This window comes from Pinus tabuliformis, chromosome 1_2 (assembly GCF_031772625.1).
Source record: "Pinus tabuliformis cultivar Carrire ecotype Pingquan chromosome 1_2, CPIR1, whole genome shotgun sequence".
In the NCBI taxonomy this organism is placed as follows: Eukaryota; Viridiplantae; Streptophyta; class Pinopsida; order Pinales; family Pinaceae; genus Pinus; species Pinus tabuliformis.
In genome coordinates, this window is record NC_142298.1 from 515,280,602 (window position 1) to 515,304,454 (window position 23,853).

The 23,853-nt window shown below is 35.9% G+C and overlaps 1 protein-coding gene across 4 annotated transcripts in view; it reads right to left on the reverse strand.

Moving 5' to 3' along the window:
- LOC149206589 (structural maintenance of chromosomes flexible hinge domain-containing protein GMI1-like) overlaps positions 1-23,853 on the reverse strand; it is a 220,269-nt gene that overhangs the window by 150,733 nt on the left and 45,683 nt on the right. For all 4 annotated transcript variants that reach the window (XR_016251933.1, XM_089393746.1, XM_089393747.1 and 1 more), the window contains exon 6: positions 17,599-17,734. Coding sequence is in view for 3 of the 4 variants with exons in the window: in XM_089393746.1 (XP_089249872.1) it covers positions 17,599-17,734 (136 nt within the window). In the remaining variant the exon portion in view is untranslated. The remainder of the gene's footprint in view (positions 1-17,598; positions 17,735-23,853) is intronic.

Here is a 23,853-nt window from a genome sequence, read left to right on the forward strand (position 1 = left end):
ATTGAGTGGCAAGACACTCCAGAAGGGAAAGCGGCGAATTTGTCCCAAATCCATATAACATACAAGGACATACTCTTCACTGAATGGAATACTCAGGTAATGAAAGCTGAAAGGGCGGCTTCCAGATGTAAAATGATTGCCAGCAACATGATCAATCTGGTCAACGACACATTGTATCTGGCAAACATGATTTCCCAGTGCACACCTGGAAGTATAACAACAGCAAGCATGCTGGAACAGAGAAATTACCCTGATCTGGAGAAACAAGGACGGTTAATCGCCGGAGTAAATACCTTAACAGCCGATGCATACTGGCTCTTTCTGATTAAACCACATTCTCAAAGGTCGGCTCTTAATTGTTTAACAGATGCCCTCCGATATCTGATTTCCGACATTCAGGATGCCACATATGATGCCCAGCTAACTTCACGCCTCAATACTCCACCAGAAGTAGAGCCAATGCTGGCGATATGTCAGCGAAGGAGTAAAGGCAAAGAGACCTCTGAATGAAGCATCGCCGCCGACTGCCAGATCACCAGGAAACAAGATGATATTTGTTAAATGCCAATTTAGTAGCTTTTCAGTTTTTAGATATTTAGATATTTAGATTAGCATAGTATTTATAGATCCTTTCATTGTTTTGGAAAGGGTCATAAAATTTTGTAAAAGACTTAAAGGCTGAAGTTTGCACTATTGTGCTTCAGTCTATATCCTTTTGTGAAACTCGACCACTGGTTCTTAATTTTGCTTAGAAGGCTGTTTTATGCAAATTGTGCACTACTGTCATTTGCTTGGAATGCTTTCTGGTTTGAAGGAAGGACCGCGACATAGTGATTAATATACTGGATTGATTAACCAGCTTACATGGTACTATTATCTGTATCTGTCCTATTTTCTATTATATGAATTGCTGTGTTATTATCTTTGCTATTGTTGAATACATGTATGCAATAGAACAACAAATCTTCATTTCATATCACTATTGAATGTTTTGTGATTTGTTATCTCTCTTACTCATGCGTGTAGCAACAATATAAATGACTAAGTGTAGTAATTCGCTATTATCGCTCTGCATAACTAATTATGCAGAGCAATCTTAAATGATTTAAACATCTATGCTTTAGTGTTAGAGTCATCTATATGCCTGCCACTAAGCACAGATTATCAAACACTGCACTCTATGAATCGATAAATCCCGGGATTAGATTATAGTTATTATATTTCTCTTATAGTTTAGCTATTCACTTATTACCACCTTATACCGTAAATCATTCATCCATCCCGTTTACTTATAATTCTTGGGAAACTGGTCCCATTATCCCCAGTCGGAGCCACTATACCAAACGGAAAAGGAGCTGCACTAAGGTCCGGACCGGGTGGTTTCCCCGATGTTGTTGCAACGAATTTCGAGGCATCAACACATAGTTGGTGAAAATGTGGAACAAAATTTTGTTCCCACATTTGCTTATAATTCAAGAAGATAGGAGTAGGATCATTGGTAGTTCATTTCCAACCCATGGTTGGAAAATGAGTGCAGAAACAAATAGCATCAAAGACATATGCAGACATGAAGAATTTGGGAACTTCTCTAGAGGAGGCATCCTTGGTTTGGCGATATTCAGTAATCACTTTGGCCAAATTCTCACACAGAATGGTTTCCCAATTCATAATGTGAGAATTAACACAAGCATCAATTAAAGGAACCCAATTGATTGAGAACTAAGTATTATCGGGGAGGCCATACAACATACATAGCATAAAGGCTGCAAAATTAAGGGTTGGCTAAAGAAGCAATGGGATACATACCCACTTTATCTTGTTTGAACTTATTGTCTCTTCTCCTCCATTCCTGTATCATTTGAAACAGGTCTTCATTTTCCTTTACAAACTTTGCAACAAACTGTTTGTCGTAAATATCCTAGGCACCAAGTAGCTTGTACATTTGTTGTAAATCTTCGCCTCTGAAAGAACCTAAGACTACATTTCTTGTTGTCTTGATAAGTTTGTCTTCCACTTCTATATTTTCTACTACCCATCTTATCATATATGTGTATGGCAAAAGCCTAGTCCTTGTTGCTACTTAGTGGAGGAAAGAGCACGCAACATCTCTGAACTGTACTCCTGATGTTTCTGTACTATCAGCAGTTGGTCGAAATATCCATTACTTCAAGGTTTTCACTCTCCAGCGTAGTATAGATGGTCTGCCATGCAATGGCACCTCCATCTGTAGTGCATGTTGTGTCTGTTAAAATGGGAAGGCATGTCTGTGCTTTTGGTTTGTGCGATAAATTGCTTGGTATGTTTCTGCATCACCTTCTGGATGGACATCGTTTCAGTTGAGTTCCTATTAAAACCAACAACAATTAATTGTCGCACAGAATGAAAGATTTGATGAAATCACTGAACTTTTTAAGAAAAGATCCGGGGAGTGGGTTTCGCACTAATCAACCATAACAAACACCATGATTACATGCATTAATAGGAATGATAACCGTATTAAATCATTCTGACCTAAGTCATGTCCAACTTAAAACCTCTATTTGAAAATTTGTCAAATCCGTCATATCGCATATTTAAAATATAGCGCGAATGAAACTTGTTAATGGATCTTGCAATATGCGATATGCGATATCGCAGTATCGCACTATCAGGATATCGCAATATCAGAGAGTTGATAGGTAACAATTAAGCTCTTGCCATAATATCATCCGATGTGTGATATGTGATTGAGATGTCGGATGTGAAGTTCAATCTTAAGTCGCATATCGATATTTTTTTTAATGTGCTTAACTTTGTTACTAAGGAATTATGCGATTTGTGATTTGTGATGAGGACTTTAATATGTTTTAAGTTAGATTCAAAAAGGGCTCTTTGAAAAGTAAAATTTTTTTGAGAGTTGGCATTTTATTCAAAAAAATGGGAAAAATTTAAAAGGGTCCCCATTTGTATTATATATAATAACTATTTTAATAATAAAAAATAGGGGGGTTGTTGTATAGCGCATGACCCAAATTTGAATCTTCCCTTGTGACTCCTCCTTCCTTTTCATCATACAATGTAGAAATATGATTTTCTTGTTCTTTAAGAGTTTCTTCCACTGCTTCCTTTGGTTCATCTTTGATGTACAAAGGCGGTTGTATTTAATCTTGGTCCTTTTTATCCCTTTGCATAATTTGTAGTGGATGCCTACTAAATTGAAGATTAAAGTTTCTATTTTGGCTCTATTGAATCTATCTTGGTGGATTTTTTCCATCTAATTCCATCTTCACCAATTTTTTGGACATATTCCTAATGAATTTTGTCATTTCATCAAGCTTTTGTTCATGAGAATCTTTAGGCTGGCTAACAACCTTCACTTCTTCTTTTCTTTTACCTTTATCTTCAACTTGTTCCTTTGGTTTAATTTTCCCCGGAGCAGATATATTTTCTTCAATTTTGAGTGCATCAATCTAGATTTGGTATAAATTTGGAGAACTCCTCTCCTTCAACGTAAAAAAAAAAAATCAAATTCAAATGCCCCTGCAAACACCACTTTTTCTTCCAAGGTGCTGATTGTATTTCTGCTGGCAAACTATTATACAAATTATTAAATCTATTAATGAATTCATTTACATCTTCTTCTGGTTTTCTCTTAATTGCATTGAATTCAGTTAAGAAATAATCGTGATCCTTCTTTTCACCCCATCTCTGTGCGAAAACATTCTCTAATTCCTCCCAAGTATTTATAGAATTAGAAGGAAGTGTTTTGTGTTAGAGTCGGTCTAGTCGCCCTCCATCAGCGATCAAAACTCTTTGCATTTGCATAAGTAGGTGTCTCATCAGTGTCAATTTTTGCATTCCATTAGGCATGCCATAACCCTGATGGAGGAGCTGGTGTCTTTGTCCCCCTCTTGGCATTGCTGGATCAAAGTCATTTCAGTCCTTAATCTCTTTCAAGCTTGTCTTGTCTTGTCTTGAGGTCAAATTCCTAGGTATAGGGTTCTGGTCAAGTTTGTCTTCAAGGTCATGCCTCTGAAGGTCAATAAGTGCTCAGCAAGCCAGAGGGATGATTTTCAAAGTGTTTCTTCGAAAATTTCTATCTTGTGCAGTTAAATTTCACCTTGGATTTAAAAACCCTGTTTTTAAAGCCAAGGTCATTTTTCAAATTTTTGTAAAAAATGGTAAAATTTCAAAAGGCTTCCAAAGACAGCATGTAACCCTGGCTCCCTTACCAAGATCCCTCAGATGCTATCCCTGCAAAAAGCATCAAAGAGAAGCATCAAATCAGTCAATTTTAGGACGAAGGAAACCAAGAAAAAAGTCAAGTTTATAAAGTGTCAAAGAAAAACATTATAAAGTGGGTTTGGGCATGAAATTAATTCAAATCAAAGTTATAAAAAAGCCCAATCTCCCTCCATCGACCCTCATTGTGTATCCAAGTCATTGAGCAAGTGCTTGCAAGTGATTTCGAGCTGAGTTTGGGAGCTTGACAGACGCGCGACCCGTCAGAGGCGCGCGACCCGTCAAGCGCCTTCTAGTAGTGTTAATTTCTAACGGGCGCGACCCGTCAGTGGCGCGCGACCCGTTGGGTGAGGTGCGCGACCCGTCAGCGCCCTCCTTATAAAATCGCCTGCAAATTCATCCAAGGAGCCAACAAAATCGCCAAATTGCCTAAGGTAGGCCCTCCAACTTACAAATTGCTGCTTGTTATGGTTAAAGACATCATGAATACATTTTTAAAGATCTCATTGTGCAAGAGAAAAAGCTCTATGTGGCTGTGGTCTAAAATTGTAAAATATGCCTAGGGTTTTATGCTGTTTTAAGGTATTCCCTTGTAATCATTTTTCCCCATTTCGCATTTCATTTTCCTTGTCTTCCTATGTAAATTTCCCTTTTAAATTTGTAAAGAAAAACTAAACCCTACCCCTCTTCCCTAAAAACTAAAAAAAATCAAGCCCTAATCCTACCTCTCATAATACCCATGTAAACAAATGTATATAATGATGCATATGCAATTATTTTGCAATGTCTTTTCCCTAAAATCCCTGTTTTATATATTTACTCCCATTTTCCCTTTAAAAGTATCCCTCCCCTAACATTCCCCTCGTGCTCCTTGTCCCCTTGAAACAGCATATAGATCAGCATTTTACAAGACAGCAGTACATTTTGGCCACTTTGCTCCTTAAACAATGTCAGAAACCGAAACTTATGAGCAAAGTGATGACCAGGCATCAGCTTCAGAGATTGAGGTACAGAGGAGGCCTCATAAGGGTGGAAAGGGTGGTCATCATAAGAGAGAGGAGCCCACTTCTTTGACAGATTTACAGGCTTGTCCTATGGCAGTTTCATGTTTCCAGTATATGTCTTGTTATGAGTTTTGCGAGAGGATCTCTCGGATTCAGCATCACAGAGAGTTGGCTCGCCTATTTGTTTTACATTTTCATAATGGACATGTCAACCTTGCTGGGGTGGACTTTACATTGACACCCGAGATGATTGCACAGGCCACATGGATACCTAATGTCGGAGAGGTATGGAATAAGCGCAAGGTGTTGGACAGTGTTCATTTTGAGCCTTTCGTTAGACCAGCACTCATGAGACACTTGACAGGTGTGTTCCCCTTCAGATTTTTCAGGAGTATGCTCCCATGATGAGGCTCATCATGCTCTATTTTACCTGTGAGGGCAGATTTTCACAGGTATATTCGTACCATATTCGCCTATTGATGCATTTCACACGGGTACCGATGATGAACATCCCTGTTTTCTTCTGCCAGAACATTGAGAGGATGGTGTCTGTGATGCAGCGGAAGAGCCCGGCACAGCAGTATAGGAGCCTTTACCATTATGGTTTGATTCAGCTTGTGGTCTTACATCAGTTGGCTCAGCAGGGCATCTCATGGGAGGAGTTTATCTCTCGTGAGCTTTTCACAGCACCACCACCGCCACATCCTGAGGTTATTCACGAGGAGGGAGGACCATCACAGCAGCATGACATCCCCGTGACTAGACATGTCAGCTCCTCACCATTGGTCACTTATCAGAGAGGCCAAAGGGCGTTATTTGCAGCAGCTCGGCGAGTACTTTCTCCACAGCATGTGGAAGGGGTCCCGCCTTCTTCATCGGCTCAGCGAGTGTTATCTCCACATCAGGTGGAAGGGGCCTCGCTTTCTTCAACATCACAGGTATCAGAGAGGGGAAAGCAGCCCAGGATTGATGAGGGACCATCAGGTGTTCCAGATATAGAGCTTATTGATCTTGATGTCAGTTCTCCTAGCTGAGAGTCAAAGGAGATCATTCAGCACCTTAGAGCTGAAAATGGTGCATTGCAGAGGAGATTAGAGGGGGCACAATGGACAATCTCATATCTAGAGCAGCGCAACAAGCAGTTGGAGGATGAGCAAGCTCTTGATGAGTTGTGGAGGATTCGTGGAGACCGCATCTTGAATAGGAGAAGACCTGGTGATCTATTGCCAGCTGAGCGAGAGTCCATGCTTATCTGGCTCAATGCTCACTTAGAGAGGCTGTTGGCCAAGGCCAACCAAGATAAGAAATTGTTGAGAAACATGAAGAACCATTATTGGGCGAGGATGCACGTGTGCAAGGAAAAGATGAAGATGTTCCAAAGGCGGTTGGCCAAGGCACAAAAAAGGAGAAAGAGGCCCGATCCCCTCCACATTTTGGCCGAAGCTTCCTTGAAGGAGTAAGGCACTAAATAGCTCAGCCACAACACAAATACCAAGAAATTTTGAACATTTTGGGTCAATTTTGGTTTTTTCAGGCAATTTACAGGTTTTGTCCATTAACGGGTCTCACCCCCCGCGCGACCCTTTCTCTTGGCAACTCCATTTTGCAAAAACTCAGCATTTCCAGATTTTTCATGAAAAGTTACATATGCTCATCCATTGCCAAGAGATTTTATGAAGTTTTGGGCCTCCAGAAAGTCAAAAAACAAGCAAAAAATGACTTTCTGCCACATTTTTGAGACACAGAAAGCAGTCTTGGGAGATTGCAATTTTGGAGGGGCAAATGACCACCAAATTCAGAAATTCTAGTTGGGTTGGAAAGTAGACTCACAGACCTTTCCAACAAGCCTACTCTTGCCCAATTTGGACACCTGGAAGTGCCCCAAAAGTGCCCTTAAATGCGCGCGACCCGTCAGGCAGAGGCGTGCGACCTATCAGGAAATTTTCTCAAAATTTCACTGTACAGCTCAGAAAAACGCAGATTTGACCATGTTTGACTTTTTGGAGTGGATTGTTATCCTCCTTGATGTAAATAATGTAATTTTTTGATACTTTTACACTTATGTATCTCTTCTAGAAGATTCATTCATGAGATAGGTGAAAATTAAATGAATGAATTGGTTTCCAAGTTTATAGAGGCAAGTTGTTTTGACTGCCTAGTTTTTAGTGCTTAGTTTAGAATTGGTTGAAACAACTCCTAGGATAGTGAGCTCGACCCCTAGAGGCAGGGAAAGATGTTATATGATCTATATTATGTACACTCTTTCTCATTTTCAGGGTTGGACTCTTGAGGGAGAAGCTATCATTGTATTATTCACTGTATCTCTGCAATTTTTGGCTAAGGAAGACCAGGGTTTTGCAGTCCTTTTTGGGATTCTTGTGGTTACATGTATTGATGGTGTGTTTCTATATGTACTTGTAAGTGTGTTATGTGAATCATTTCCTTTATTTTCCTTCTGCACATTAAACAAATGAAGTGTTAAAGTAGAATTCATGACTGTCATGCTCTGCTTTTAAGTTTGTTTAATTTCAATGTTTTCTACTGTTTAAGGAGAATTCAAAGTTATTGTTTGCTCTCCTTAGCTCCTCACCTGTCTTTCTCATCCATTCACCTCAATCTAAGGCATCAATACTGTCTCCTATCTCGCCCCAAAGAACCCCCTGCAAAAACTGTGTCTAATCCCCGCACCCAAAATTGCCATCTCCTCAATTTGCCACCAAAAACCCTAAAAACCCCAAATCAACCCATTTGATCAGTTTACTAGCCTAAAATCAGTGTTACCCTATTGGTTATCTCACCAATTGAAGATCTTTACCGAGATAGACCGGAGAGAGCCCTCTCCTGCCCCGTAGGGCTAGCTACGAGGCTAAGTGGTTTGATGTTGCCTTGAGGTTTACCTTTCTCAGCCTGAGGTGAAATTTCAAGCGCTAACATTTTGAACCACTTACATGCTTCCCCATCCAGTGATTGGACAAATAATGTCATTACTACATCTATATATTGAACATTTAAATTCTCAGAAAATGCATAAGAAGAAGAAATATGTTTTTCTATTGTTACTTCATCTTCCCCTGTAAAGCTAGGTAATAATTTTATATAATCTTGGGACATAACATTCACTTGCTGAGGAAGATTTAAAGGTGCATATCTTTTCAAAAGAAAAGTTGGAATAGCCATATTTGAATTTGAGAGGGGAACATAAGAACTCCTTGGCTGAAATACAAATGATTGAGGTGGGATAATATAAATAGGAACGGGTTGACTAACAATAGAAACAATTTGATGTGAAACTGAAAAATCAATTGTTTTAATCTCTTTGATTTCTAGAAAAGAAAAGGAAACCGACTCAAATGATTCTCCTTCCAATGTGGGTTTTAAAAAAATATTCTGAGGGGAAGACGAGCTTTCTTGAGAAAAGTCAATATTTTTCACAACTTCTTCTAAATGAAAAAGTCCTAAGAAATTATGGAGCAGATCTAGTACCAGGAGCAGACGAGGTAGGGTCTAGGGTTAATAGGTATTTTGGCTTCCAAACTCTACAAGAAATTAAATTATTTGGATCAGAAAGGATAAGAGCTTTCTTCTATGAGGTATTATACCTCGTGTGGGGCTTTTTCGGAGCTAGGTCTATTTCTTGGTAAGAGACTCAGCCTAAGCACTTTCTTTGCTCACTAGACAAAGCAATGACTAGAAAGGAAAACCCAAGGAAAAATTACTTCATGTCTCTGTTTCCTGACAATGGAACCCAAAAATGTTGTACTTTGGAAGACAACCTCTAGCTGAGGAGAGGTTAGTGCCCAAGACATTTATTTAAAATTGTGATTAAATAAGTTGGTTGTCGCATTGTTTAAAATGTGAGAAATTATAATCATAAAGACAATGCCTCTTAATCTTCTATGGGAAAAACAATTATTCAAAGTGGCCTTCTGATGCTGAATACAATTTTAATGCAAGTGTAGTGATAAAAGGATAGTGGAAAGTCTTCAACATAGGCTACTTAATGTAGAATCATTGTTTTCAACTTTAGAGGAAATATGTAGTTAAGATGAAATGATAAATAGAAAAGAGGAGTGCATTATTAAGATACTTTTAACTTTAATTCACTGGAAACAGATTTGCAGAATTGAAAAATTAAAGGCCAACAACTTCATTACTCTCTTCTATGAAGAAAAACATAAAATGAAAATAACAGTAAACAAATTTTGTACTCAACAAGTGTCTGGAATTACTTCAAATTATTTATTCAAATCCATATGAATATTGAGAGATACAAGTAGTTTCTGCTTCTGAAGTCCAAAACTAGGAACTCTCACTTCTCTTTCTAAATTCATTTTATACAAAATTTCAAAAAAGGCAATTAAGAAACTGTCAACTACCAAAACTGCTAACTTCCTAAACTACTTTGGAATTAATAGTTCTTTCGAACATTACATTTTGAAAAGAGAAAAACTAAATACATCATTTCAAAAATATCTAAAAGGGAAAGTTTTGCATGATAGGTGGCACTGCTTCATTTGGTAATCTGAGACTCTAGTGCAGATGAAGGTCCAACTTCTGCACTTTCCACTGTCGGTGACATCCATTCTCTGCACTTTTTCTAGATCACTGTATCTAAACTGGGACTCATAGCAAACCTTGTATGTGACATTATGAAGTTAGTGATTCTGTTGTATGTAGGTTTGTCCATAAAAATAGTTACCATTAACCATAAAAGTTGGAAATCCGTGTGTAAGTAATTGACAATTGTTGCTCCCTTCAACACTATTTTTCTTTCCTTAGTTGAACCAATTTTTCTATTATCTTCCACCAACAAGGTTTCATAAGTCTCCTAGCATAATAAATTTCCTTGCTAGTCCCAACATGAAGGCAAACCTGCTCTTGTTCTTTATCAAAATCAATATTGAATTTCATTAAAGCTTGTTTTACCTATGTTAATTTTTCCTCTGCTCTCTTCTTGTACGGGTTCTTCACATTCATTTTATTAATCTCTAAAGAATACTCAGTTTTGTCTTCAACTCCCAATTCCCTTAACTGTTGTGAAGATCTTGAGTTAAGGAAATCAATCATTTTCTTTGAAAACTGAGCTCACCGTTGTAATTTTTTCTTATTAGCAGTGATGAAGCTTTCTAGGTCTCTAATAATGATCTTTTCTTCTTCTACTATAGACAATGATTCCCAAATGTTCCTCACAGTATGGATGATATCATTCCATAAAATTTATCTGGTCTGAATAAGGGACATATTTCCCTTCACCTTTTCTTTCAGCTCTTTAATTTCTTGAAAAGCAGCTTGAAAATCATTCTTGTACTTCTCATCATTATCCTTGGACATTACCAAGTCTCTTTTAGTGGGTTTTATAATATTTAAGGCACTTTCATAATCCCTTTGAATTTTCTTCATCTCATTCTCAAAAATTTGCAGCTCAGTCATGACTTTAGTTAATTTATCACCTGGGTCTTCAGAATCGGCTTGTACTAAAATAGTACAAACATGAGAATCAATTTTTTGTTGCAAAATGGAATTCATTTCCTTCAGCTTGGTGATTTCGTCATTCCTTTGTACAAGTTCATCAGTCAATGCTTCTTTTTATTTTTCCACTTGTGCTACTTCTTAAGCCATTGGATGCTCTATGGAGGGCATCTTCAATTTCTTCCTCGACACCTGGATTTCAGTCTCAGCTCCCTGCAACAACTTTTGAACATCACTTCTATCCTCTGGATTAAACCCAATCTTAACAATCAATTTCTTTAATTCTTCATTTTGAGTGGTTAAAGCTCTAGAATTTTCTTTTTCTAATTTTAATTGATTAACCACTTTCTCTATTAAAGTCTCAGCCCTACTGGAAGCCAATGAATTCTTTTTCAAATCACTGTAAATTAGTTCACCAATCTTCCTATGCAAGTCGACTTTATCAGGCAATGGGATTTCTCTAGCGTCTATTGTCAAGTTGACAGTCTTGAAACCTAAAGAAGAAGACACGTACAAAGTTGAAGGGTGAGAGAAATCTAGTTTGAGCAAATTTCTCTCCAAATCCATAGTAGAAAGTAGTCTACTTTTATAATATGAGATAAATTGAAGCTCCAACTGAGATTCCATGCTTTCTTTAGCATTCATATTATTTTCTTCAATCTGAGAATACATATGTTTTATCATTGAAACATAACTCTGTCCAGTCTCATCTGGAACACGAGAAGATATTGTACAAATAACCTCTCCTAACTATAATTTGAAACCTAAAGCAAATGAAGAACTACCCTCTTCAAATAGTTTAAATCTTTTAGTACTTCTATATGTTTCCTCCTCCAAGTCAATGGCATCTTCACTGCCTCCCTTTAAATTCTTCTCACTTTGATGAGGAGTTTCAATTTCCACCCCTCCTGACAAACTGGTTTGTCCTCCATTTGATAGCTTCTCGACATCTGGTTGAGCTTCATGTACATAGGGAGAATAAGAATTTTCCACTCTCCTGTTTGAAATGATATGGTGAGGGTTGTATTCCCATTTCTCACCAAGCTGAAAATTCATAACTTCAAGAACTTTTTGCACTTCTCCTATAACTTTCCTGTTATTAACAACAAAAGGTCCCACTATCCTTGGTAATTTAAATAGATGCCCCTTATTTGGTAGAACAAAATGTACTTGATCCACATTCAAACTCTTCCTGATGAATTCCAATTCAAACAGTCTCATAGGCACAAATGTAGGCGACTTGAAAGGGCCAACTTTTGCTCCATATAATCTAATTTCTGCATAATCTTCAAATAGAAACCAATCACCTACTTTAACATCCTTATTGAAGTGTAGAAAAGACCGAGCCTTTGGTAATATAAAAGGTGCAGGAGAGTTGTTTATAATTAAGTAAGAAATTGATAAAAAGGAAGTGGTAAAGTACATTGAGCACTCATTATTTGTAGTGCTTCTTACCACATCAGTGCAAAATACCATTGATCGTTTGTTCTTGTGAGGGTCTATGATATTCAATCTCAAGTGCATGAATATTTCAACATGAGTATACAAGAAGGGATAAGTAATTAGAGAAGGAAATTTGAAACATCCAGTGAGTGAAAGGTCTGTCAATTGAGAATTAACCATTTTCTCCCAGAAAGCAGGTATGTCAAAAATTGTTTCATGGCTCATCATCAGAGTAAACATCCCTAGGATAGCCTTGTCTGTAATATCTGTATCTTCCCTTCCTAATACCTCGGCGAGAATTTGAAGAATATGTCTAACCTTCTTGGAAAGAACATCCAAAGGAAAATGAGTAGGCTCCATGGGCAAATGATTCCCAGCATACATTAAAAAGATTGTTAATTGAGAATAATTAGATGCAGATAAGTCTTGAAAAGGAGAAAACAAAGTCTGCTCTAAGAAAGGAGTGTAAGAACTTAACGAAGGAAAACACAATGCTCCCTGAATCAAAAGGGAAGACACTCGAAAAATATTTTCACCTAATTTGTTCATGACAAAACATTTTTGAGGATAGAGGGTAGAGACCAACCAATATATAAATTCTGAGAACACATGGGTTTGAGGAATCATGGAAGCTAAAACACCTTGCCTTAGAGTAACAACATATACCGGAGACTCAGCTTGGTTAAGAAGAACATGACGGTAAATTTCTATGTAATTAATTGAGCAAACTGGGTCAAAGATATATGCCTCAATGTCCATTAATGGAATATGGGAAGAAGAATATGCTAAAATGGTTTTATTTGACATTTTGATAATCTTGGATGTTAAGAGATTTCGCGCAAATACTTTAGTGGAAAGTAATGTTGACTAGAGTTGCAACTTGTACAATTGGATCCACAGAAGTAAGAGAAGAGGGCAATGGTAGATGAAATGAGTAAAGAAACGAGATTTTATAAAAGAAACATAACAACGGGTGGAAAAAATGGAATTAAAGGGGAACATGGGAAATTTGAACAGTGACATGGTGACAAGATAGTTGATGAGCTGGAAGATGATGTCGATGATGAGGTGGCGGAGGGGTATGATAACAAATAGTGACAAAGCAGTGGCAAAACGACTATATATCACTCGCGCTCACTTGCTAATGTAACAACGTTTACTTGCCGATGTAATACGAGGGTAGGCTCCTATATGGAGAAAATCCGATGGACTCTCCCCGTAACCATTGTAAGTTGTTGATGTGCGTCATCCAATATCTTGAAAGGTCTTTACAGAGGCATTCAGAGATCTAACCATCGTGTTTGTAGTGTCGTCAGGTTTGCTCCATCTGATGGGCCCCGTTTCTATCTTCCATCATGCCTGAAAATAAAATCGATATTTAACATCTCCGACTTTGATGTTGCCATCCTTAATACATAGGGACATGCTTCCTTTAAACTTAAGTGTGCATCAGGATTTAATTAGTGCAGCTTAATCCACCATCATACATTAATGAAAATTCAAGATCAAAATTTCTCTCTTTTGATTTTTTTTGTGTGGATATATATGCATTTTCTTCTGAACATAGATAAAATTAAAACGAGCTACAATAGATGGATAAGTTATATGTACAACCATATGCTAGTTTAACATCACCTCAATGCATGTAAATTTGGAGGATGTTGTTTATGGTTTTCGTAAGTCTCACCATGGAAACAAGATTGTACTAGTTCAAAGATGCTAGAACACTGTACTTTTGTGATAATTATTCTAGAAGCTCACTATATGAATGCACTAATAATGGCTTCCTATGGATTGATCCCTCTCATAGTGGAATGTTAAGGAATGTTAATAACTATGAGCCTTCCATCCATTAACATGTATAATCTTGTTATTGACAGTTTTGTTGTAGAGACACCTTCAGGACTCCCTGTTTACAATATTGCTTTCTTTGGTTACTATGGCTCCCCATTCCTCTCGACATAGAAAATACCCTACCCACCAAACCGAGGAGGAGACTACATTCACATTTCCATTATCACCTTTTAGTTTTCTTGTCCTCTATCTAGAAGAAGATCAAAGCTCTAGAAGATGCTAACAAAGAAGAATTCGTAAGAAAGGAGGAAGACGATGTTGATTTGTTGGTCAAGGACTATGTGCTAAATATTGGAACCAACCACATGAGAGGCATTAAATAGCTCAATAATATTTTTTATGGAGTGTACTTTTCTCACTAAAAAGTTAAATCATCTTGAACTTGCAATGGATAAAGACTTTGAACAAGAAAAGTTAACTTCTAGTTACTCGTTACTCATAGCTAACAAGGAAACATGACATGATTCTCATCTAGAAATCAATATGATGCTTGAAAAAAAATACAATGGGAGATGTATTTTTCTTAGGATGCCAAGGAAACCCATGTTTGCCACTAACTCCAAGTTCTTTGCTATGGGTTTTATCCCGTTTTTTCTCAGTTTTACGTTTATCTTTAATTTCACTTGGATTATCAACTTTGAGAATAGGGTTGCTTTGGTTTCTATATGGTAGACCTCACAATGTTAATAAATGGTATGGCCTAATATCACAATGAGATGGTGAATCTGTCATTTTATCTTTTGTGAACCTTATGAGCAAAGAGGTTTCTTGAGCATAAGATACCACACTAAAAAGTTATTATTATTTCGCCAAGACCAATCTTATAGCCCCTTTGTTTTATTACAACTATGAATTTTGATGGTCACAATGCAGTGTATTAGATTAATCTACTCAACCCCGATAGATATTAAACTATACTTTAAGATATAAAGTAAAATAATTCTTCTTCATTAGATGGGAAGAAGTTTATTCAAAACCAATTATGTGACAAATGCATTAGTAATGTTACATAAAAAATTATTATATTAGCATTATCAGTGTATATCCATATTAAACACATATCTATCAATCACCAAGATGGATCAAGTTTCTTAATATTAATTTTTTTTTATAGGTAACATAAAATTAAATAATATAAATACTTACACACTAATAAATTTGATCTCTTTTGATATTTGATGAATTCATATTTAAAACAAACCTAAACTACTCCTAATAAAAATTTTAAAAATAGAAATTAAATTAAATTTAAATTTAATTATTTAAAACTTAAAACCATTTAAATATTAAATTGATATTTAGATTTTTTTTATAATAATAATAATTTTAGTTTTTTTTGTTGACATTTTACTCCAGCATATGTAACCATATTTCATTATTTTCTTTAGTTTCCTATGTGATGGATGTTACAACTAAAACTAACCAAACCTGCATATTCATTATTGTTTTTTACTATAACTAATTTTTATTTTTATTTTAAAAGAGTCACCATTTGTCAACTTCACAAAGAATCACCCATCACCCTTATATTAAACTATAAAATAAAATCACTCATAACCTTTATATTAGACTATAAAATGTACTCTCAAAACAATGACATAAGAAAGAAATTATCTCCTTATAATTTATTAACTCATTATTTACCATTTATTTATACATAATAATATCTAAAAACGAAAATTTTAGGAGAAAACAATTATCTACCTATAAGACACTGACATCAATAATATTAAGAACATTTTTGAAACCTTAATGAGTTATCTTATTATATTGAATTTAATGAGTTATCTTATTATATTGAATTTAATAATTATAAAAATTTACTTAATCACTACCTATAAGACACTGACATCAATAATATTAAGAACATTTTTGAAACCTTAATGAGTTATCTTATTATATTGAATTTAATGAGTTATCTTATTATATTGAATTTAATAATTATAAAAATTTACTTAATCACGTGGATTCCTATCTACCTATTTAACATTTACCTATTTAGTGTAACAAATTGTAAAATCTTCCTATTTACAATTTACCTATTTACTGTAACAAATTGTAAAATCTACCTATTTACAATAAGCAGTAAAATTTTTGATATTATATTATATTAAATTTTAAAAATGGTTTTATATATTAATTACACACTAAATTTCTCAGATTTTCGACTTTAACAAATGATATTTCGAGATTTTCGACTTAACAAATGATATTTCCAGATTTTCGACTTCTACATCACCGAAATCTATGCCTGCATCGAAATTTAAATCCGCTAGAGAGCTTTATGTGAATTCATGATCATAGCTTCATACTTAAAATTCTCAACCGATAAACTTTGGACGGGGTCCATGGTTGAAGAAATGACAATCTCAATCTCATCAGCTTTCTTTGCTCCTACCACCTGTTCAAATCCCTTACCCTCATCGTTGATGTTCTTCTTGAACAAATCTGAATCAACATCGTGGAGAGCTTCAAAATTGTTATTAATGGGGTTAGAGGCATGAAGGGGAGAATCAATTATAATCTCATCAATATCAATTAATTCACCTAAGCTAACACAGCAGCTGTCCTGATATGCTGACTTCATGGTTTTTGGGAGAATTTCATTCAGCAGCTTACTTTGGTCCAAGTCAAAGACTGAAGCACACAAGTCTGCAATCCCATTTTCCCCTTCTGGAACATAACCTTGAAACTGGGTTTGTACATATGTTGGTGGATTCTCCCTGCAGGTTTCACAACTTGTGGTAAGGGAAGTGGGAAACACAAAGACATCACGAGGTGAATACTCGTAATTATTGGCTTGTTCTGTCATTATATTTCTCAGTGCTATCCCCATCTCATCCCTAGTATCATTTATATTCACCGACTCAAACGGTCTGTAACTCCTTTGAACAAGATCAGCACTAAATATAGAAGGGTAGCTGGCATGGGCACCCTTCATGTCTTGCTGCAACATATGCTGATCATAATTTTCATTTGAAACGAAATATAAAGATGAAAGAAATGACTCAGAATTAAAACATGAACAAGACGATAAGATATTATGGTGTTGCAGAGGCGACAGTGGAACATCCAGTGACCATTGAGATCGACATGCATATAATTGATTTTGGCTTCTGCCACAACACGCTCGGCCTCTAATATTTCTGGTACTCATTGTCTTGTGTGTATGTGGCTGCCCTATGGCTAATTCATCGTCATGACCACTTGTAGTATAGCGCCCAGCAGCCAAGTCCTCGCTCTTCTTGATTTTTTTTCCCTTGCTTCTACACTTTTGATCACGGTTTTCCAATGATTTCTTGCTAGCAGCACCCACATAAGACCTACCAAATAGGGTAAATGTTCGGTCGCATGTTTTGCACGCATATCGTGGCTGCAATAGTTTTGAAATGGATGCGTTATCAATGTATCTGAACGTGCATTTATGATTATGATTGCCTGATGGGCAAACAGGCCTGTAATTTCTGCAATGCGTCTTAATATCTTCCTGTAGGGTTTCATCAAGCTGAGCGAAAGTGCAATTATTTGGAAGAATTCTGTAAGATTCTATAGTATGCCTTAGCTGCTGCTGTTGGTAGTCATAAATATGAAATTCATTTCCTCTTACCTCATTGACAGCAGCACTGGGTAGATCCATCACTGTTGCGCTCATCCGATTGCTGTAATATTTCAGCTCATTAAATTCTCCCCAATTGTTTAACTCCCTTTTATCCTTGTAGCTTTTGTCTCTGGTTCTCAATGCACTGAAAAGCAAAACATACCCAAGGAAAAAGACGGAGTAGGTAAATATTTAAAAATGGAAGGATAAATATGGTAAATATTTAAAAATGGAAAGATAAATATGCTAACAATGGGCTCGGGCGCCAAGAACAAGATTGCATACCAAGATTTCAAGCTTCACTTGGGATTCTTCTTCTCACGGTAACTTAACCCTACTAAATTCCCACTTTTAAATTCATAAAACGGCCGAAACAATCACCGCGGTAGTCGCTCTTTTAAATTCATAACACGGCCGAAACGATCACCGCGGTAGTCGATCACCGCGGTAGTCGAGAGGAGCGACCTGCCGAAGCAGTGACCGAAGGAGAGGAGGGAGCGACAAGTAAGCGACGTTAAGTTTTTACCCCATTATAATTAAAAATAATTAAAGATAGAATATATATATCTGTTATATTTGGAAAGTGTTATAACAGATACATATTATAAACAGATATATTTGTAAACTGCATATTTTCGAAATAAGCGTACAAGCAGCTCTTCTATCATATATATATTCTAACAGATATATATTAGAACACTTTCCAAATATAAAAGATATATATTATAACTTTGAACAACAAGTTGAACCACATACTTCTCAGGAAGATGATGGTACAACATTAAGAAGGTCTACTAGACCTAAGAGATCAGCAATTCCTAATGATTATGTTGTGTATCTACAAGAATCTGACTACAACATTGGAGCCGAAAATGATCTCCTTTTCACAAGCCATGAGTTGCAAAGAATCAAAACTATGGTACAATGTCATGAAGGAAGAGATGAATTCCATAAAGAGTAACGAAGTCTGGGATCTTGTTGAGTTGCCTAATGGTGCAAAAGCCATTGGATGTAAATGGGTCTTTAGGACAAAGAAAGACTCATTGGGCAACATTGAGAGATACAAGGCAAGACTTGTTGCTAAGGGATTCACTCAGAAAGAAGGAATCGACTACACGGAGACTTTTTCTCATGTATCTAAGAAAGATTCCTTGTGCGTTATTATGGCATTAGTAGCCCATTTTGACTTGGAGTTGCATCAAATGGATGTGAAAACGGCTTTTCTTAATGGAGATCTAGAGGAGGAGGTTTACATGAAACAACCTGAAGGATTCCCCTCTAGTGATGGTGAACAATTGGTTTGCAAGCTCAAAAAGTCATTATATGGTTTAAAACAAGCATCCCGCCAATGGTATTTGAAATTCCATAATGTAATTTCTTCTTTTGGTTTTGTAGAAAACATTATGGATCAATGTATATACCTGAAAGTTAGTGGGAGTAAAATTTGTTTTCTTGTTTTATATGTGGATGACCTTTTGCTAGCAACCAATGATAAGGGTTTGCTACATGAGGTGAAACAATTCCTCTCTAAAAATTTTGATATGAAGGATATGGGTGAGGTATCTTATGTCATTGGCATTAAGATCCATAGAGACAGATTTCGAGGCATCTTGGGTCTGTCACAGGAAACCTATATTAATAAAATTTTAGAGAGATTTCAGATGAAGGATTGTTCACCAAGTGTAGCTCCCATTGTGAAGGGTGATAGGTTCAATTTGAACCAATGCCCGAAGAACGACTTTGAAAGGGAACAAATGAAGAACATTCCATATGCTTCTGTTGTCGGAAGCCTAATGTATGCTCAAGTCTGCACAAGACCTGACATTGCATTTGTTGTGGGAATGTTGGGACGATATCAGAGTGATCCAGGTTTAGACCACTGGAGAGCTGCAAAGAAAATAAGCAACTCAAGGTGCCCTTCTGATCTTGATAAGCAACTCAAGCTTCTTAAGGATTTCTGCTCTACCATGGGTATGACTGTTAACACAGACAAAACAAAAGTTATGATTATCAAATCTAAGAAGGACACTTGCGCTAATTTTACGTATGACAATAATAACTTGGAGGAAGTGTATTCTTACAAGTACCTAGGAATTGATGTCCATCACAAGCTCAACTGGAACCATAGCATTGAGAAAAGGATCAATGGGGGATGGAAAGCTTATTTTGGTCTTGAAAACAATTGTAAAACAGCAAACCTCGTAATGTGGGATAAAAAGAAGTTCCTCTTTGAAACTTTAGTCACTCCTGTTATCTTATATGGCTGTGAAGTTTGGGGCTGCAGCATCTCCAGAGAATCATGGAGGAAGATTGAGCAAATCCAGAAGCGTTTTATAACTTATAACCTGAAAATTAAAAGTAATACACCCTATCCTATTCTCCTTATAGAAGCAGGTCTTTCTTCTATTGAGAGCCTAGCTATGCTCAGGTTTCTGATGTACAAGCACAAGCTCAATAACATAGACAATCATAGACTTCCTAAGCTAGCTTTAAATTCCAGCCAAAATCACCTGAGGCTTAACCGAGGATGGCATAAGGACACAAGGGCCTCGTTAAACTATTGGGAGATCAATGAGAATGATGCTTTGCAAAACATAAATAACATTAAAGATATTGTTACTTCTAAGTTCAAAGAAAAATTGTGGTGTGAGAAAGATTTAGCGTCTAAAAGAAAATTAAGTTATTATAAGAAGGTCATCAACCCCACCCTTGAAGATCAAAAGTATCTCTCTATTCTAACTAGCTCAAAAAAGAAAATTAATATAGCAAAGATTAGAACGAATTCTCATGAGCTCCATAGCGACACTGGCCGCTGGGCAGTTCCTAAAACACCATGGATGGAAAGGATCTGCCATATTTGTGAGAATAGGAGCATCGAGGATGAAAACCACTTCCTCTTAGAGTGCCCTGCATACAACCACATTAGATCTCAATTTCACAACCTTTATTACAATACTGACCTTCCTAGCCTTTTACAATGCCAAAATTATAGTGAACTCGGGAGGCTTCTCTCCAAGCTTTTTGAGCATAGGAATAAAATCTTAAATCAAAATAAATAATGTCTTTTTAGGTCCGATAGATCATTATTTGGTCTCAGCGGACGTTAACCATCATCATCATCATCATTATATTATATTTTTATGTGATAATATATAGTATACTTCAATGGATTATAGTAGTTATTTGTAAATTTTATCATGTTTCAAGTTTTAGGGATTGAGAATAATATTCATTAGATATTTGTTTATATTTATATTAATTTAAAATAAATTTTATTTTTATTTTTTATATTATTAAATTTTAATTGTATTAAAATTCAAAAATTAAAATTAAAAAGATAAAAGTAAAAGATGGCAAAACAATCCTAACTGTATAGCATAATTATTTGATTAAAAAAAATTAGATACTTTATAGTAATAAAGTTATATATATATAGTAATAAAATATAAATAAAATTTCATAAATACTCTTTATTATATGTATCATAATGTTAAGTAATAAATTTTATATGTATCAAGGAGATAAATTCTATATGCATGAGTGTGTATATAGATAAATTCTATATGCATAGTATGTATTGGAAATAAATTTTATATGCATCGAGTGTGTATATAGTAGATATAGTGTGTATATAGTAGATAAATTTTATATGCATCGAGTGTGTGTACTGTAGATAGTTTTTATATCGAGTGTGTGTAATGTAGATAGTTTTTATATGCATCGAATGTGTATATAGTAGATAAATTTTATATGCATCGAGTGTATGTATAGTAGATAAATTATATATGCATTTAGTGTGTGTATGAGAGATAAATTCTATATGCATGGAGTGTGTGTATGGGAGATAAACTATTCATCGAGGGTGTATCGAAGATAAATTTTACATGCATAGAATGTGTAAGTGTGTGTATAGGAGACATTAAAAACGAATTATTATGGACTAGATCTCAAGTAAATGTAAACGTAAACATTTAACATGTAATGTTTAATGTTTAACATTTAACATTTTTAATTTAATGTTGGCCCTATTTAAAAGTCAATCTAATTATTATTATGTATAAACACAATATAAATTTAAAATATAAAAAGATTTACTAACACTCAAAACAAAGATATGGTAAATAAATATAAATATAAATAAATCGGAGATATGGTAAATAAATAAAAACCTCTTTTTATATTTACTAGATGTATGGTAAATAAATAAAAATATAAATAAACTATAGGTATGGTAAAAAAATAAAACCTGTTTTTATATTTACTCCATAAACCTCCTTGTATATAAGAAAACTCAATAAAAAGGTTTTTATGTCACATCTCTCCTACTATATAAAATAAAAATGAAAATGAAAATAATAATTTAAAACTTACCACGGCATAATACACATTATGGCTAATTTTTTTTGTTTTAATCATTTATACATTGATTAAATATATATTGTGCTTCGTGGAGGATGGTATCTATTACACCTTAACCTATTATCGTTTATTCGCAATCACATTTATTATAATTACAGAACATACATAGTATGATTCACATTAAAAACTAACTCATGGCTTGCATTCCCAATCCAAGAGCTCGCGGGAGTACATTATGGCTAATCTTTTTTGGTTTTAATCATTTATGCATTGATTTATCTATTGTACTTCGTGGAGGATGGTATCTATTACACCTTAACCTATTATCGTTTATTCGCAATCACATTTATTATGATTACAAAACATACATAGTATGATTTATTCACATTAAAAACTAACTCATGGATAGGAATGCCTCTTTTCACATTCCTATCCGTTCTTCTACATCATCAAAATCTATGCCTGCATCGAAATTTAATTCCGCTAGAGAGCTTTATGTGAATTCATGATCATAGCTTCATACTTAAAATTCTCAACCGATAAACTTTGGACGGGGTCCATGGTTGAAGAAATGACAATCTCAATCTCATCAGCGTTCTTTGCTCCTACCACCTGTTCAAATCCCTTACCCTCATCGTTGATGTGCTTCTTGAACAAAACTGAATCAACATCGTGGAGAGCTTCAAAATTGTTATTAATGGGGTTAAAGGCATGAAGGGGAGAATCAATTATAATCTCATCAATATCAATTAATTCATCTACGCTGACACAGCAGCTGTCCTGATATGCTGACTTCATGGTTTTTGGGAGAATTTCATTCAGCAGCTTACTTTGGTCTAAGTCGAAGATTGAAGCACACAAGTCTGCAATCCCATTTTCCCCTTCTGGAACACAACCTTGAAACTGGGTTTGTACATATGTTGGTGGATTCTCCCTGCAGGTTTCACAACTTGTGGTAAGGGAAGTGGGAAACACAGAGACATCACGAGGTGAATACTCGTAATTATTGGCTTGTTCTGTCATTATATTTCTCAGTGCTATCCCCATCTCATCCCTAGTATCATTTATATTCACCGACTCAAACGGTCTGTAACTCCTTTGAACAAGATCAGCACTAAATATAGAAGGGTAGCTGGCATGGGCACCCTTCATGTCTTGCTGCAACATATGCTGACCATAATTTTCATTTGAAACGAAATATAAAGATGAAAGAAATGACTCAGAATTAAAACATGAACAAGACGATAAGATATTATGGTGTTGCAGAGGCGACAGTGGAACATCCAGTGACCATTGAGATCGACATGCGTATAATTGATTTTGGCTTCTGCCACAACACGCTCGGCCTCTAGTATTTCCGGTACTCATTGTCTTGTGTGTATGTGGCTGCCCTATGGCTAATTCATCGTCATGACCACTTGTAGTATAGCGGCCAGCAGCCAAGTCCTCGCTCTTCTTGATTTTTTTTCCCTTGCTTCTACACTTTTGATCACGGTTTTCCAATGATTTCTTGCTAGCAGCACCCATATAAGACCTACCAAATAGGGTAAATGTTCGGTCGCATGTTTTGCACGCATATCGTGGCTGCAATAGTTTTGAAATGGATGCGTTATCAATGTATCTGAACGTGCATTTATGATTATGATTGCCTGATGGGCAAACAGGCCTGTAATTTCTGCAATGCGTCTTAATATCTTCCTGTAGGGTTTCATCAAGCTGAGCGAAAGTGCAATTATTTGGAAGAATTCTGTAAGATTCTATAGTATGCCTTAGCTGCTGCTGTTGGTAGTCATAAATATGAAATTCATTTCCTCTTACCTCATTGACAGCAGCACTGGGTAGATCCATCACTGTTGCGCTCATCCGATTGCTGTAATATTTCAGCTCATTAAATTCTCCCCAATT